Source organism: Bidens hawaiensis, unplaced genomic scaffold (assembly GCF_021521415.1).
Source record: "Bidens hawaiensis isolate Kalapana, Puna unplaced genomic scaffold, B.hawaiensis_p1.1 tig00000978_1, whole genome shotgun sequence".
NCBI classification, from domain to species: Eukaryota; Viridiplantae; Streptophyta; class Magnoliopsida; order Asterales; family Asteraceae; genus Bidens; species Bidens hawaiensis.
In genome coordinates this window covers 195,892-209,851 of record NW_027491058.1, presented here as the reverse complement: position 1 = coordinate 209,851, position 13,960 = coordinate 195,892, and the positions used below count along the sequence as shown (strand labels likewise).

Genomic DNA, 13,960 nt, shown 5'->3' with positions numbered 1-13,960 from the left:
ACCATTTTCACTCTATTAATTATCTTTTTGTATGTATGAATGTGCGTTGAGCAGGAGAGACAGCAGAAACTATACCAAGGAGTGATAGTGTGAGCTATATTGTAGGGAGAGGGGAGGAGGGCAATAATGTGAGCTATGATGGCACTAAACCTATGCGTTGAAGTAGACCGATCGGTGTTCATATATGAATCCCAGCACGAGGCGTGACTTAATTAGTTAAGGTTTATATACCCATAACTCCAAAAGTTATAGTTACATGTGTATATGAAATGAAATGTAATCACACAAGTACACAAGTGTTGAAACCTGTGTTCTATACAGAATTCGTTAACATTACAATCTTATATATCACCTGTCTCCATAGTGTCCTCTTAGTAAATTAGTTTGTTTTTTATTTGACTCAATTAATTGACGTATTGAACATTTGAATTGTGCACCTAATGAATGAAATATAAAAACAATGAATGAAACACTACAACTACATTCGCCATCCGTGGGACACGAACCCACGACCACGTAGTTAAAAGCCACGCGCTCTACCAACTGAGCTAGAACGGCATATGGCTATTCTTGTTCTGATAAGAACTTATTAATCTTACTCATTCTAGAGTATGGGAAATAACTTTTGAGTCATCCAGGTATTTGAAATGTTACAATAAAGTTATTCAAACAGTTAAAACTATAATTAAAGACACATAAATAACAACTTGGTTTCGTTTACGTCCAAGGCATTGTGAAGAAAACTCTCTTTTGTTTGATGAATGTCATAGTGTCGTTTATCATTATGCATGTTTCCATATATATATATATATATATATAGGAAAACAAATTGATTTTATGAAACCAAATGCTATTCAGATTTTAGACTTTTGTTATGTAATTGTACTCGGCTTGTTGGCTACTTGCTAGACGTGCACAAAAAAACCGGTTCCGGAACCTAACTGGTAGAACCGAACCGGAACCGGTTCCAGTTCCAACCCGGTTGGAACAATACCCGGTTTGGGTATTTTTGTACCCGAAAATCGTACCCGGTTCTCCTATTTGTATGTCAGTACCAGTTCCAACCCGGTTCCTACCCGGTTCTTAATTGGAACCGGTTCGGTTCGTACCCGGAAAAACCGGTTCCGACGGGTTTTTTTTGAAGGGTCAAACAAAAGTCAAACTAGCCGTTGGAACCGGTTCCAACGGTAATATAGCCGTTGGAACCGGTTTTTTAGACACCAATTAGCCGTTGGAACCGGTTCCAACGGTAATATAGCCGTTGGAACCGGTTTTTGAGACAATAGATCCGTTGGAACCGGATCCAGCGGTAATATAGCCGTTGGAACCGGTTTTTGATGCCCAAACCTATATATAACTTGTTTCCATTACTTGTTTCACCACCAAACTCAAAAACAAACTAAAATACTGCTCCTTTAGCAAACCCGTTCCTTTACCCGACCATCCAACTAAATATTATTATGGCACCCATAAAAAAAACTAACAACAAGGCTAAGAAGAGTGTTTTTGTTGCCCCCGTTCCTGTTACGGAGGACCCAAGGGTTGTTACGGTAGTCAACCATAACCACAACCAAGACATATGGAAGAATTGAGATTTGATTGTGGATGACGAAGGTTATCAAAAGGCTCGTTGCAAACTATGTGGTTCAATATTAAAGCACGATTCCAACTCTACTTTGAGAAAGCACATCGAGAAGCCATATTGCAAGGCGTTGAAAGGGATTGGCGCGACCGATCAAATTGACTTGGGTAAAGATGGTACACTATTTCGTTACAACACGACTCAAGTTCAAGATAGAATGGCAAAGTTCGTTATTCAACGAGGTTTGCCGTTTAACCACTTTGATGACCCGGAGTTGACGTCGTTGATTCGCGAAACTCTACAACCGAGATACACACATGTAAGTCGTACTAGCTTAAGACGTCATTGTATCAGGTTGTGGGAGTGTGCTAAAAAAGAGTTAATCGAGTCTTTTCATTCTTTAGAAGCCATGGTTAGTTTAACTACCGATGTTTGGTCGGCACCACACGGGTTGCCCGAATCATACATATGTGTCACCGCTCATTGGGTTGATCCGGTGACATGGCAATTGATGAAACGCACCATCGCTTTTGAAAACTTCCCGTTCCCACATACCGCCGAAAAATTGTTTGAATTACTTGATGAAGTTATAACGACTTACAACTTGAGAAATAAAATATTTTCGATTTCGTTTGACAACGCTTCAAACAATACTAAGGCGGCTGAAAAATTTATCATTAAATATTCACCACCTTGTTTCGGGGATTTTTTTCATGTCCGATGTGTTGCACATATCATCAACTTGGTTGTTCAAATAGGTCTTGACAATGAACACATTTGTGATGATTTAAAATACTTTAGACTTATGTTACAAGATGTCTTCAAAAGTGGTAAAAGAAGACATCTTGAATATAAGAACTATTGCAAGTCGGTTGAAAGAAATTTTTTGGGGCCGAATTGGGACGTTCCAACCCGTTGGAACTCAACTTGTCATATGTTAAAGTGTGCTTTTGCCCAACGCCAAACTTTACAAGCTTTTCATAACAATCTTGTTGAAGAACGCGAGGCCGATATGTTTCCGGAAAGTGTTTGGGTCCAAGTCGGTTATTTGTTGGAGTATCTTGATGTGTTCAAAAAATCAACAACAAAATTATCGGGAGTCTATTACCCTACTAGTTGTTGGGTTTTGCAAGAATTGTACTATATGTCTTGTGTTTTTAAAAGCTTTGCGGAGAAGAACAAACTCTTCGAAAATATTGTTGCGGTGATGAAAGAAAAGTTCATAAAATATTTTGAAATCATACCGCCGGTCTTTACTTGTGCCGCCGCATTAAACCCCTATTGGAATGTTAATGGGGTTGAAACAACGATTGAGGAAATATTCGACAACTTAGGTATGCACGAGATTGACCCGAAGTTGTCGACGGAAGCGAAGGACAAGTTCAACAAAAACCTTCAAGACCTTTATGACCATTATTTTCAAATGTATGGTCCAAGCACGAGATCGTCTTTTGTGAAAACAACAACTGGTAGGCCGTGCAATGACCCACTTATAAACTTGATGAATGGGATTCGTGAATCGGCATCTAAGAGGCAAAGAGGAAACACACCAAGTAGCGAACTTGGTCGATATAGTGGAGCAAACTATGTTGAGGGCGCAACGGTCGACGAAATTCGCAATATTGATTTGTTGGCTTGGTGGAAAGGTAAACAAAACGAATTTCCCATTCTATCCGCCATGCCTCGTGATTTGCTTGCCGTACAAGCCTCAACGGTTGCTTCCGAATAGGTTTTTTCTCTTAGTGGGAGGGTGTTATCTATGCGAAGAACAAAACTAACTCCCGAGTCTCTAGAGGTTTGCATTTGCCTAAAGGACCATTTGGATGCGGTGGATCGTGTACAACACAAGGCGAACTTTGAAGACGAAATACCAATAGAGCGTCATATTCATGATGAGGAGGCGGAGGACGGGGTTTCTTCTGATAACGAAGACGAGGGTGAAGACGAGAATGAAGACGAAGAAGAGTTGTAATTATTTGTTTTGGTAAAATTATTTGTAACTTGTTCAACTAATATTTAGTTTTGATTTGTTTTATTATAATTACTTTTGTTACTCATGATTAATTTTTGTTACTTTTTTAATAACGACGAACATGTTATTTATTTAAAAACTAACTATTACAAACATTATTAAAACATAAACGATACTAAACATAACAACTAAAACATAAAAAACAAAGTCCGTCGTTTTAATCCGGGAATACTTATTTTTGGGTTGTAGAGCCGGACGACTCTCCCACTTCCGTTTTTTTAGCTTTCAATCTTCTTTTCTCTCGACAATACTTATTCGTATGTTTTCATAATGTCGAGTTGGACCCTGCTTTAAGAAACTTCGAGCAATATTTGCAACGTAATGATGACGTTGTTATGGTGATCGAAAACAAGATGCCCCGATGTTTGGGTTCATTACGATTTGTGTCTCATGACCGACTCACATGAGTTGGCACGCTGCAAATATTGCTCGAAGTTTCTTAAAGCAGGGTCCAACTCGACATTACGAAAACATACGAATAAGTATTGTCGAGAGAAAAGAAGATTGGAAGCTAAAAAAACGGAAGTGGGAGAGTCGTCCGGCTCTACAACCCAAAAATAAGTATTCCCGGATTAAAACGACGGACTTTGTTTTTTATGTTTTAGTTGTTATGTTTAGCATCGTTTATGTTTTAATAATGTTTGTAATAGTTAGTTTTTAAATAAATAAAATTTAAAAAACCGGTTTGGAACCGGTTCGGGTTTTCCATTTGAACCCGATTTGTGCACCTCTACTACTTGCTCTATCAATCAATATTTATTTGTCATGTTCTTGTACTTGTAACCGTTTTCACTTGATAAAGAATATCTAATTGTTACCAATGAAGCTAGACCAGTCTAGATTAGACAAGAGTCCAAGACCATGTTAAATCCTCGTGTTCGTCGGTTTATTGATCTCGTGTGTGTGCAAGACCCTAACAATACGTCGCCATTTCGAAACATATAAACCAGATCTAAGAGAAGAATTTAATCATCCAAGTAACATAGTTAAAAGCTCATAAAGAAGCACCAAAAGTCGAAACAGATCCATATTAAAATAACACATTGTAATCTATCCCATTATACAGTTCATCCAACAAATCTCCACCAAATGCTGCAAAACTTGTACCCTGCACACTCATAAACCAAAATTTTAAAAAACTTATTATCAGAAATGAAATACATATTTAGGCTTTATTTTCACAAAAAACAAAATTACAATGTTTTTATAAAGCTTGTACCTGGGATTATACTGATTAAAGAACAGATAAGCTCACTTCTCCTCTTCCTTATCCTCATCTTTCTTCTGCTCACATTAATAATAATAAGAATCAAATAATATGAAAAACAAGTTTCAAGTCGAGAAAAGGTAAAATTACTAAACTAACCTCAGGCTGGTTTTGCATAGAAGCAAGCAAATCTTTAACTGAAGGGTCATTCGGGTCAACTCCCGGGAGCTGCAACACCAAAATTGAAACATAAATGGAACTTAAAAAATATTGAATTTTACTATTTTGGCTCCTTTTTCTCTCCATTTATGACATTTTTTTACAAGACTAAGAATAATAAAATAAACGTACCGAAGCAAGAACTGATGAAATGAATGATTGATCTGCCAAAAGCTTGCCCATATCCGTCTCCCCTGATTGATCCTTTGCACCTTCTTGCACAGATAATTGTAAAGCTGCAAATTACACCGATTTAGTGACAGTATTATTAAAATTTTCCAATATTATAAAATATTACACCGATTTAGTGACAGTATTATTAAAATTTTCCAATATTATAAAATACAAATCAATGACTCGGTAATAAGCTACCAAGTGCCAAATCTTGATCATCAGCAGCTGCTTCTGACATGTCAGTATCCCGCGTGGCAACATTAGTAGCAGGATCATCCATTGACATGGCAAGCGCCTGCTGTAGCAGTGCATTCTCATCATCCTGCCATAAATAATATTTTCACAGTTAATAACCTAGGCGTGTAAATGAACCAATCGAACACGAGCAGATGATGTTCGTGTTTGTTCGTTTAACTTAAACCAAACAAACAATGGAACACGAACAACTAATTTTCTTGTACGTGTTCCTTCGTTAAAAAAATTTACATGTTCATGTTCTTTTCACTTTAACCGAACACGCGATCGAACACGTACAACTAAACGAACAAAGTTTTCTTATTCGTGTTATTTTGTTTAGAAAACAAATATGTTCATGTTTGTTTGTGTTCGCTCGTTAACACTTAACAGCATAAGCAAACGTTTCACGTACGAACATAACTGAACATAAATAAACAAACATACTAAAAGTCTAAAACCAACTAAAAGTAAATGCAAATAAAAATGTGCCAGGCCTAAAAAGTTATCAAAACTATAGTAATTATAATTGGCCTAAAAATCTTTTATGAGCATAGTAATGAACATAAACGAACGAACTTAAACAAACGTATGTTGAGCTAAATCCAATTAAAAGTAGATGTGATGTATTGGGCCTAAAAAGTTATTACAACTATACTGTATGTAATTAGCCTAAAAAATTAAATGCAAAAATTACAACTCACCATCAAATCATCTTTTTTAATCTCGGATTCAGATGCTAAGGTGGCAATATTTTCAGACATAGTTGCATCTTGTGAAGTAGACTCTCCTTTCTCCTGCTTTGAAGACTCATCTGCAGCTTTTTTAGCAGCAGCTTCTTGTCTTGCTCTCTCTTCTTCCATTGAAACACGTAGAGCAAGTGCAAGTTCCGGGTCAAGATTCGGGTCAACACCAAAGTCAAAACCAGAGACACCACCAGCCGCCGCTGCTGCAGCCGACGCTGCAAAGCCGCTTCTACCTTCCCCGTCACCAGTAAAGATTGGAGTACTGATAACAAACAGTAACTATATCAGCTAAAAGTATTAGTGTTTAATAAACATGAGTGTAAATAACAAGTACTTTTATTTGGGTTTGTAAACGAACCAAATGAGAATACGAATGGAGCATATTCATGTCCAATCGTGAAGCTTTAACCAAACAAACAATACAACACGAACAAATAAACGAATGAGGTTTTCTTGTTCGTGTTCATTAAGAAAACGAACATGCTTGTGTCCGTGAACGTAAACGAACAAACATAGCTGAACATAGATGAACACACTTAACTAGTTAACTGAGCTAAAAGTACTTAAAAAAATGTGAAAAACAATGTGTTGGGCATAAAAAGTAATTAAAACTAAACTAGTTGTATTGTTGTAATGAGCCAAAAAATTTTAAATGAATAAACGAATACACATCAAACAAACAATCAAACACGAACAAATAAACGAATGAGGTTTTCTTGTTCGTGTTCATTAAGAAAATGAACATGCTTATGTCCGTGAGCGTAAACGAACAAACATAACTGAACATAGATGAACACACTTAACTACTTAACTGAGCTAAAAGTACTTAAAAAATGTGAAAAACAATGTGTTGGGCATAAAAAGTAATTAAAACTAAACTAGTTGTATTGTTGTAATGAGCCAAAAAATTTTAAATGAATAAACGAATACACATCAAACAAACAATCAAACACGAACAAATAAAAGAATGAGGTTTTCTTGTTCGTGTTCATTAAGAAAATGAACATGCTTGTGTCCGTGAACGTAAACGAACAAACATAGCTGAACATAGATGAACACACTTAACTAGTTAACTGAGCTAAAAGTACTTAAAAAATGTGAAAAACAATGTGTTGGGCATAAAAAGTAATTAAAACTAAACTAGTTGTATTGTTGTAATGAGCCAAAAAATTTTAAATGAATAAACGAATACACATCAAACAAACAATCAAACACGAACAAATAAACGAATGAGGCTTTCTTGTTCGTGTTCATTAAGAAAATGAACATGCTTGTGTCCGTGAGCGTAAACGAACAAACATAGCTGAACATAGATGAACACACTTAACTACTTAACTGAGCTAAAAGTACTTAAAAAATGTGAAAAACAATGTGTTGGGCATAAAAAGTAATTAAAACTAAACTAGTTGTATTGTTGTAATGAGCCAAAAAATTTTAAATGAATAAACGAATACACATCAAACAAACAATCAAACACGAACAAATAAACGAATGAGGTTTTCTTGTTCGTGTTCATTAAGAAAACGAACATGCTTGTGTCCGTGAACGTAAACGAACAAACATAGCTGAACATAGATGAACACACTTAACTAGTTAACTGAGCTAAAAGTACTTAAAAAATGTGAAAAACAATGTGTTGGGCATAAAAAGTAATTAAAACTAAACTAGTTGTATTGTTGTAATGAGCCAAAAAATTTTAAATGAATAAACGAATACACATCAAACAAACAATCAAACACGAACAAATAAACGAATGAGGCTTTCTTGTTCGTGTTCATTAAGAAAATGAACATGCTTGTGTCCGTGAGCGTAAACGAACAAACATAGCTGAACATAGATGAACACACTTAACTACTTAACTGAGCTAAAAGTACTTAAAAAATGTGAAAAACAATGTGTTGGGCATAAAAAGTAATTAAAACTAAACTAGTTGTATTGTTGTAATGAGCCAAAAAATTTTAAATGAATAAACAAATACACATCAAACAAACAATCAAACACGAACAAATAAAAGAATGAGGTTTTCTTGTTCGTGTTCATTAAGAAAATGAACATGCTTGTGTCCGTGAACGTAAACGAACAAACATAGCTGAACATAGATGAACACACTTAACTAGTTAACTGAGCTAAAAGTACTTAAAAAAATGTGAAAAACAATGTGTTGGGCATAAAAAGTAATTAAAACTAAACTAGTTGTATTGTTGTAATGAGCCAAAAAATTTTAAATGAATAAACGAATACACATCAAACAAACAATCAAACACGAACAAATAAACGAATGAGGCTTTCTTGTTCGTGTTCATTAAGAAAATGAACATGCTTGTGTCCGTGAGCGTAAACGAACAAACATAGCTGAACATAGATGAACACACTTAACTAGTTAACTGAGCTAAAAGTACTAAAAAAAATGTGAAAAACAATGTGTTGGGCATAAAAAGTAATTAAAACTAAACTAGTTGTATTGTTGTAATGAGCCAAAAAATTTTAAATGAATAAACGAATACACATCAAACAAACAATCAAACACGAACAAATAAACGAATGAGGTTTTCTTGTTCGTGTTCATTAAGAAAACGAACATGCTTGTGTCCGTGAACGTAAACGAACAAACATAGCTGAACATAGATGAACACACTTAACTAGTTAACTGAGCTAAAAGTACTTAAAAAATGTGAAAAACAATGTGTTGGGCATAAAAAGTAATTAAAACTAAACTAGTTGTATTGTTGTAATGAGCCAAAAAATTTTAAATGAATAAACGAATACACATCAAACAAACAATCAAACACGAACAAATAAACGAATGAGGCTTTCTTGTTCGTGTTCATTAAGAAAATGAACATGCTTGTGTCCGTGAGCGTAAACGAACAAACATAGCTGAACATAGATGAACACACTTAACTAGTTAACTGAGCTAAAAGTACTTAAAAAAATGTGAAAAACAATGTGTTGGGCATAAAAAGTAATTAAAACTAAACTAGTTGTATTGTTGTAATGAGCCAAAAAATTTTAAATGAATAAACGAATACACATCAAACAAACAATCAAACACGAACAAATAAACGAATGAGGCTTTCTTGTTCGTGTTCATTAAGAAAATGAACATGCTTGTGTCCGTGAGCGTAAACGAACAAACATAGCTGAACATAGATGAACACACTTAACTAGTTAACTGAGCTAAAAGTACTAAAAAAAATGTGAAAAACAATGTGTTGGGCATAAAAAGTAATTAAAACTAAACTAGTTGTATTGTTGTAATGAGCCAAAAAATTTTAAATGAATAAACGAATACACATCAAACAAACAATCAAACACGAACAAATAAACGAATGAGGTTTTCTTGTTCGTGTTCATTAAGAAAATGAACATGCTTGTGTCCGTGAGCGTAAACGAACAAACATAACTGAACATAGATGAACACACTTAACTACTTAACTGAGCTAAAAGTACTTAAAAAATGTGAAAAACAATGTGTTGGGCATAAAAAGTAATTAAAACTAAACTAGTTGTATTGTTGTAATGAGCCAAAAAATTTTAAATGAATAAACGAATACACATCAAACAAACAATCAAACACGAACAAATAAAAGAATGAGGTTTTCTTGTTCGTGTTCATTAAGAAAATGAACATGCTTGTGTCTGTGAGCGTAAACGAACAAACATAGCTGAACATAGATGAACACACTTAACTAGTTAACTGAGCTAAAAGTACTTAAAAAAATGTGAAAAACAATGTGTTGGGCATAAAAAGTAATTAAAACTAAACTAGTTGTATTGTTGTAATGAGCCAAAAAATTTTAAATGAATAAACGAATACACATCAAACAAACAATCAAACACGAACAAATAAACGAATGAGGTTTTCTTGTTCGTGTTCATTAAGAAAATGAACATGCTTGTGTCCGTGAGCGTAAACGAACAAACATAGCTGAACATAGATGAACACACTTAACTAGTTAACTGAGCTAAAAGTACTTAAAAAAATGTGAAAAACAATGTGTTGGGCATAAAAAGTAATTAAAACTAAACTAGTTGTATTGTTGTAATGAGCCAAAAAATTTTAAATGAATAAACGAATACACATCAAACAAACAATCAAACACGAACAAATAAACGAATGAGGTTTTCTTGTTCGTGTTCATTAAGAAAATGAACATGCTTGTGTCCGTGAGCGTAAACGAACAAACATAACTGAACATAGATGAACACACTTAACTACTTAACTGAGCTAAAAGTACTTAAAAAATGTGAAAAACAATGTGTTGGGCATAAAAAGTAATTAAAACTAAACTAGTTGTATTGTTGTAATGAGCCAAAAAATTTTAAATGAATAAACGAATACACATCAAACAAACAATCAAACACGAACAAATAAAAGAATGAGGTTTTCTTGTTCGTGTTCATTAAGAAAATGAACATGCTTGTGTCTGTGAGCGTAAACGAACAAACATAGCTGAACATAGATGAACACACTTAACTAGTTAACTGAGCTAAAAGTACTTAAAAAAATGTGAAAAACAATGTGTTGGGCATAAAAAGTAATTAAAACTAAACTAGTTGTATTGTTGTAATGAGCCAAAAAATTTTAAATGAATAAATTAACGAACAGAAACAAACAGGCTTCGCTCATATATTACAGAAACAAACTTCCCGCAGTACGGCTCCCGAATTGTTTACTCAACGTTCAGTTCGTGTACTGGCCTACTTTATAACTTGTAAAAATCTTTTTCATAGAAGTATTTGTTTTTATAACAAGTTACACAATTTTTATAAAAAAATTAATTTGATACAGAAAAAAAATAAATATAAAGAAGAAAATGTATAAGTGGTGATGATGCAGAAATGTAAAAATTTGTAAGAATGTTTGCAGGGTTGGAGAGAGTGGTTATTTTGAAGAAATATGATGCATCGATCGGGCACGTTTATGGGTATTTTTAAGGATTTGGGTTGGAGATAGTCTAAAAGCATTTAAAAAAACGAAAATAAAAAACAAACCTTAAAAGGACATCAGAAAGTGCATTAGATCCAGCTGCCACATGAACAATATGACTGCTGTCGCTATTATTCACAGCAGCAACCAAAGCCTCAAGCTTTTCTGTTTTAGCTTCATCTTCTTCACCAAAGTTCACAACATCAAGAGCTACACTGTTCTTCTTTAACTTCTTTCCAATCATCTCCAGCACTTTCTTATCATATTTCACTGGACTGAAACCAAAAAACAACAATATAACAAAAGAAAACAAAATAGAACATGCTAAAAGAACAATAATGACATTCCATACCCTCCTGCAAACACAATTATCCTTTGTTGCTGCTTCTTATTTTGGCGATGCTTCAATGCCAGCTGTGCAACCTGAATCCCGGCTGCCAAGTTCATCTCACCGCCAATCTCTAAACCTGTGTAATAACAGAATAAAGATTCATATAAAGATCGATAATAACAACAATATTGACATCAATAGTTTTAAATTTAATCCAAGAAGCTAACCGTGCATGCAAGCAAGGATCTTGCCAAGATCACTAGTTGGAGTGACCAAAACACGGACACCTTTACCAGCCATTGTTAACACACCAACAGTATTCTCTGGATTAGACTGCAACAAACAATCAACAACAGCATTTCAGTTATAACCATATGTAACTAACTAAGCCTAAAACATAGTGTGTCCTGCAACTTAATCAGTTAAGTTTAACAAACAGTACAAACTTGCTGCCAATTAAATGGAATCAAATATGTAAAAACGCTATCTGAGATTTAACTTATAACCTTGACATCAATTAAACAAAATCAAACTCATTTTAACTGAAAGTTTTACCCAATCGATAACTTTTATAAGATTCTTTGCAATAACAAAATGAAAACCCTAGAATTAGTTAGATTAGACCGTAATCTCATTTAACTGGCAGCAGGATTGTACTATTTGTTAACTTTAACTGATTGATATTAAGTTGCAGTAAACACTCTGTGTTTTAGGATTTTAATTAGTTACATATGGCTAACTGAATTGCTGTTGTTACTTCTTTGTTACGGTCTAATCCAACTAATTCTAGGGTTTTTATTTTATTATTGCAAAGACTGTTGTTAACGTTATTAGTTGGGGATGTTTTTACAGCTAAAATGAGTTTGATTTCGTTGAATTAATGTCAAGTTCTACTGTAATCAACTGAACTTATAATCTTGGCATCAATTAAACAATATCAAACTCGTTTTAACTGTAAACTTTCCCCAATCGATCACATTAATAAAATCCGTTGCAATAACATAACCGGAAACCCTAGAACTAGTCAGATCAGACCATAACAAAGAAATGACAACTTCAATGCAGTTAATCATACATAACTAACTAACTAATCCTAAAACACACAGTCATTATTGCAACTTAACATCAATTAGTTAAAAAGTTTAACAAACAATACAATCTTCCAATTAAACAATTAAAACCTTCAATAGCTTCACTGTACTATAACCCTTGTTAATATTGAAACTAACACTAAATTCAATCTACTGTAATCAACAGAGTAAAATTAAACTGAATAACAACATTAAATAAATATCCTTGCAACAAAAAACCAAAAATCATAAGCATGAGTATTATTGTTATTACTAATGACATAAAATACATGTAATAAAATAAAACCTGAGTTTTAGCGCCACATATCAAATTAACAGCATCAGCTTGAGCCTGAAACCTAGTAGACGAGTAATCTCCGTTACGCATCCACTCGGAATTGTCAATACAGATCATCGTAGCCTGAATTGAAATATTATAATAATAAGATTAAACCCTAGGTTTTGAAACAGAAGGGGTAAATGTATATGATATAATATACGGTGAGAATTTGAATACATACCTCTAGCACCATGGTTGATGATTGAATCGGAACAAGGATTACTGAATTAGAGAGTTGTATTGAGTTTTCTTTTCTTGCTCACGACGATACCTGCTATACTATACGAAGGTGGATCCGTTAAACTTCATATAAAGCCCTTGAGTTTTGGCAACATAAACGTAAACAAACCATATATTATTATTTTCACATTATTTCAAATTAAATTATTATTAGCTAGCCAGGTGTCCGCGCTATGCAGCGGAGTACATGCGCAAACCCGATGATGGTGCGTTCGTAACTTGAAATTAGACGTGTATCACGCGCAAAGCCAGTACGTGTGTAACTGACAGTTGAACACGCATAACTGGCACCCGAATGCATGTTACATGCTTAACCGACATCATCTGTGTAAGGGGCTGTTTGGCAAGTGTTGAACCATTAAGTGCTGAATCATTAAGAGGTCTGAATGATTAAGAGGCTCTGAGTTAGTATGTGCTGAATCAGTAAGTGTTGTTTGGTTGGACCTCTGAATGTACGTGCAGAATGACTATTTTACTTCCTTCGACCTAGTTTGCGCTGAATGAAATATATTTGTTTAATCAGAGCGCATAATAATTATACAAACATGATACAACAAACCCAGGTTGATATGAACTTGTTTTGACCCATTAACTGACCACCCATTTTATGTTACTTTTTTTTTCAAATTATCATGCAACCGTTTTGGATCGATAAGATTAGTGATACTAACAGGATAAGTTTAGACGACATAAGTTGAGACTTGAGACAAAATCACAAAAAAGTCAACTTTCTAGATAAATGTATATAGTTATGGCAAAAAAAAAAAATCCATGTCTAATCAAACTGACTTTTCAATATTTACATATATTAGTAGTAGACAAAACAAACAAGTTCCTAAAAAGATTACAGACATC

General features: G+C 34.1%; 1 protein-coding gene and 1 non-coding gene across 2 annotated transcripts; both read right to left on the bottom strand.

Annotated features, from left to right (window-relative positions):
* Positions 1–485: 485 nt before the first annotated feature.
* TRNAK-UUU (transfer RNA lysine (anticodon UUU)) lies at positions 486–558 on the bottom strand. The gene has a single exon. It is a non-coding gene; the product is annotated as a tRNA-Lys (tRNA).
* A 4,000-nt stretch (positions 559–4,558) lies between these two features.
* Positions 4,559–13,193, bottom strand: LOC143549674 (26S proteasome non-ATPase regulatory subunit 4 homolog). Its single transcript, XM_077040532.1, has 11 exons — positions 13,047–13,193; positions 12,833–12,946; positions 11,683–11,788; positions 11,477–11,591; positions 11,190–11,399; positions 6,153–6,456; positions 5,413–5,536; positions 5,173–5,276; positions 4,981–5,049; positions 4,834–4,898; positions 4,559–4,722 (listed from the first exon to the last, which is right to left on the bottom strand). The coding sequence occupies exons 1-10, from the start codon at positions 13,056–13,058 to the stop codon at positions 4,866–4,868; spliced, it is 1,191 nt and encodes a 396-aa protein (XP_076896647.1). The 5' UTR covers positions 13,059–13,193; the 3' UTR covers positions 4,559–4,722; positions 4,834–4,865.
* Positions 13,194–13,960: the final 767 nt, after the last annotated feature.

Bases quoted from the DNA above. Each gene is read 5' to 3' on its own strand.
- LOC143549674 (XM_077040532.1), bottom strand. The intron at 11,400-11,476 runs GTATGGAATGTC...TTTTGGTTTCAG, and splicing joins ATAATTGTGTTTGCAGGAGG to TCCAGTGAAATATGATAAGA. The intron at 5,537-6,152 runs GTGAGTTGTAAT...TATTTATGGCAG, and splicing joins TTAAAAAAGATGATTTGATG to GATGATGAGAATGCACTGCT.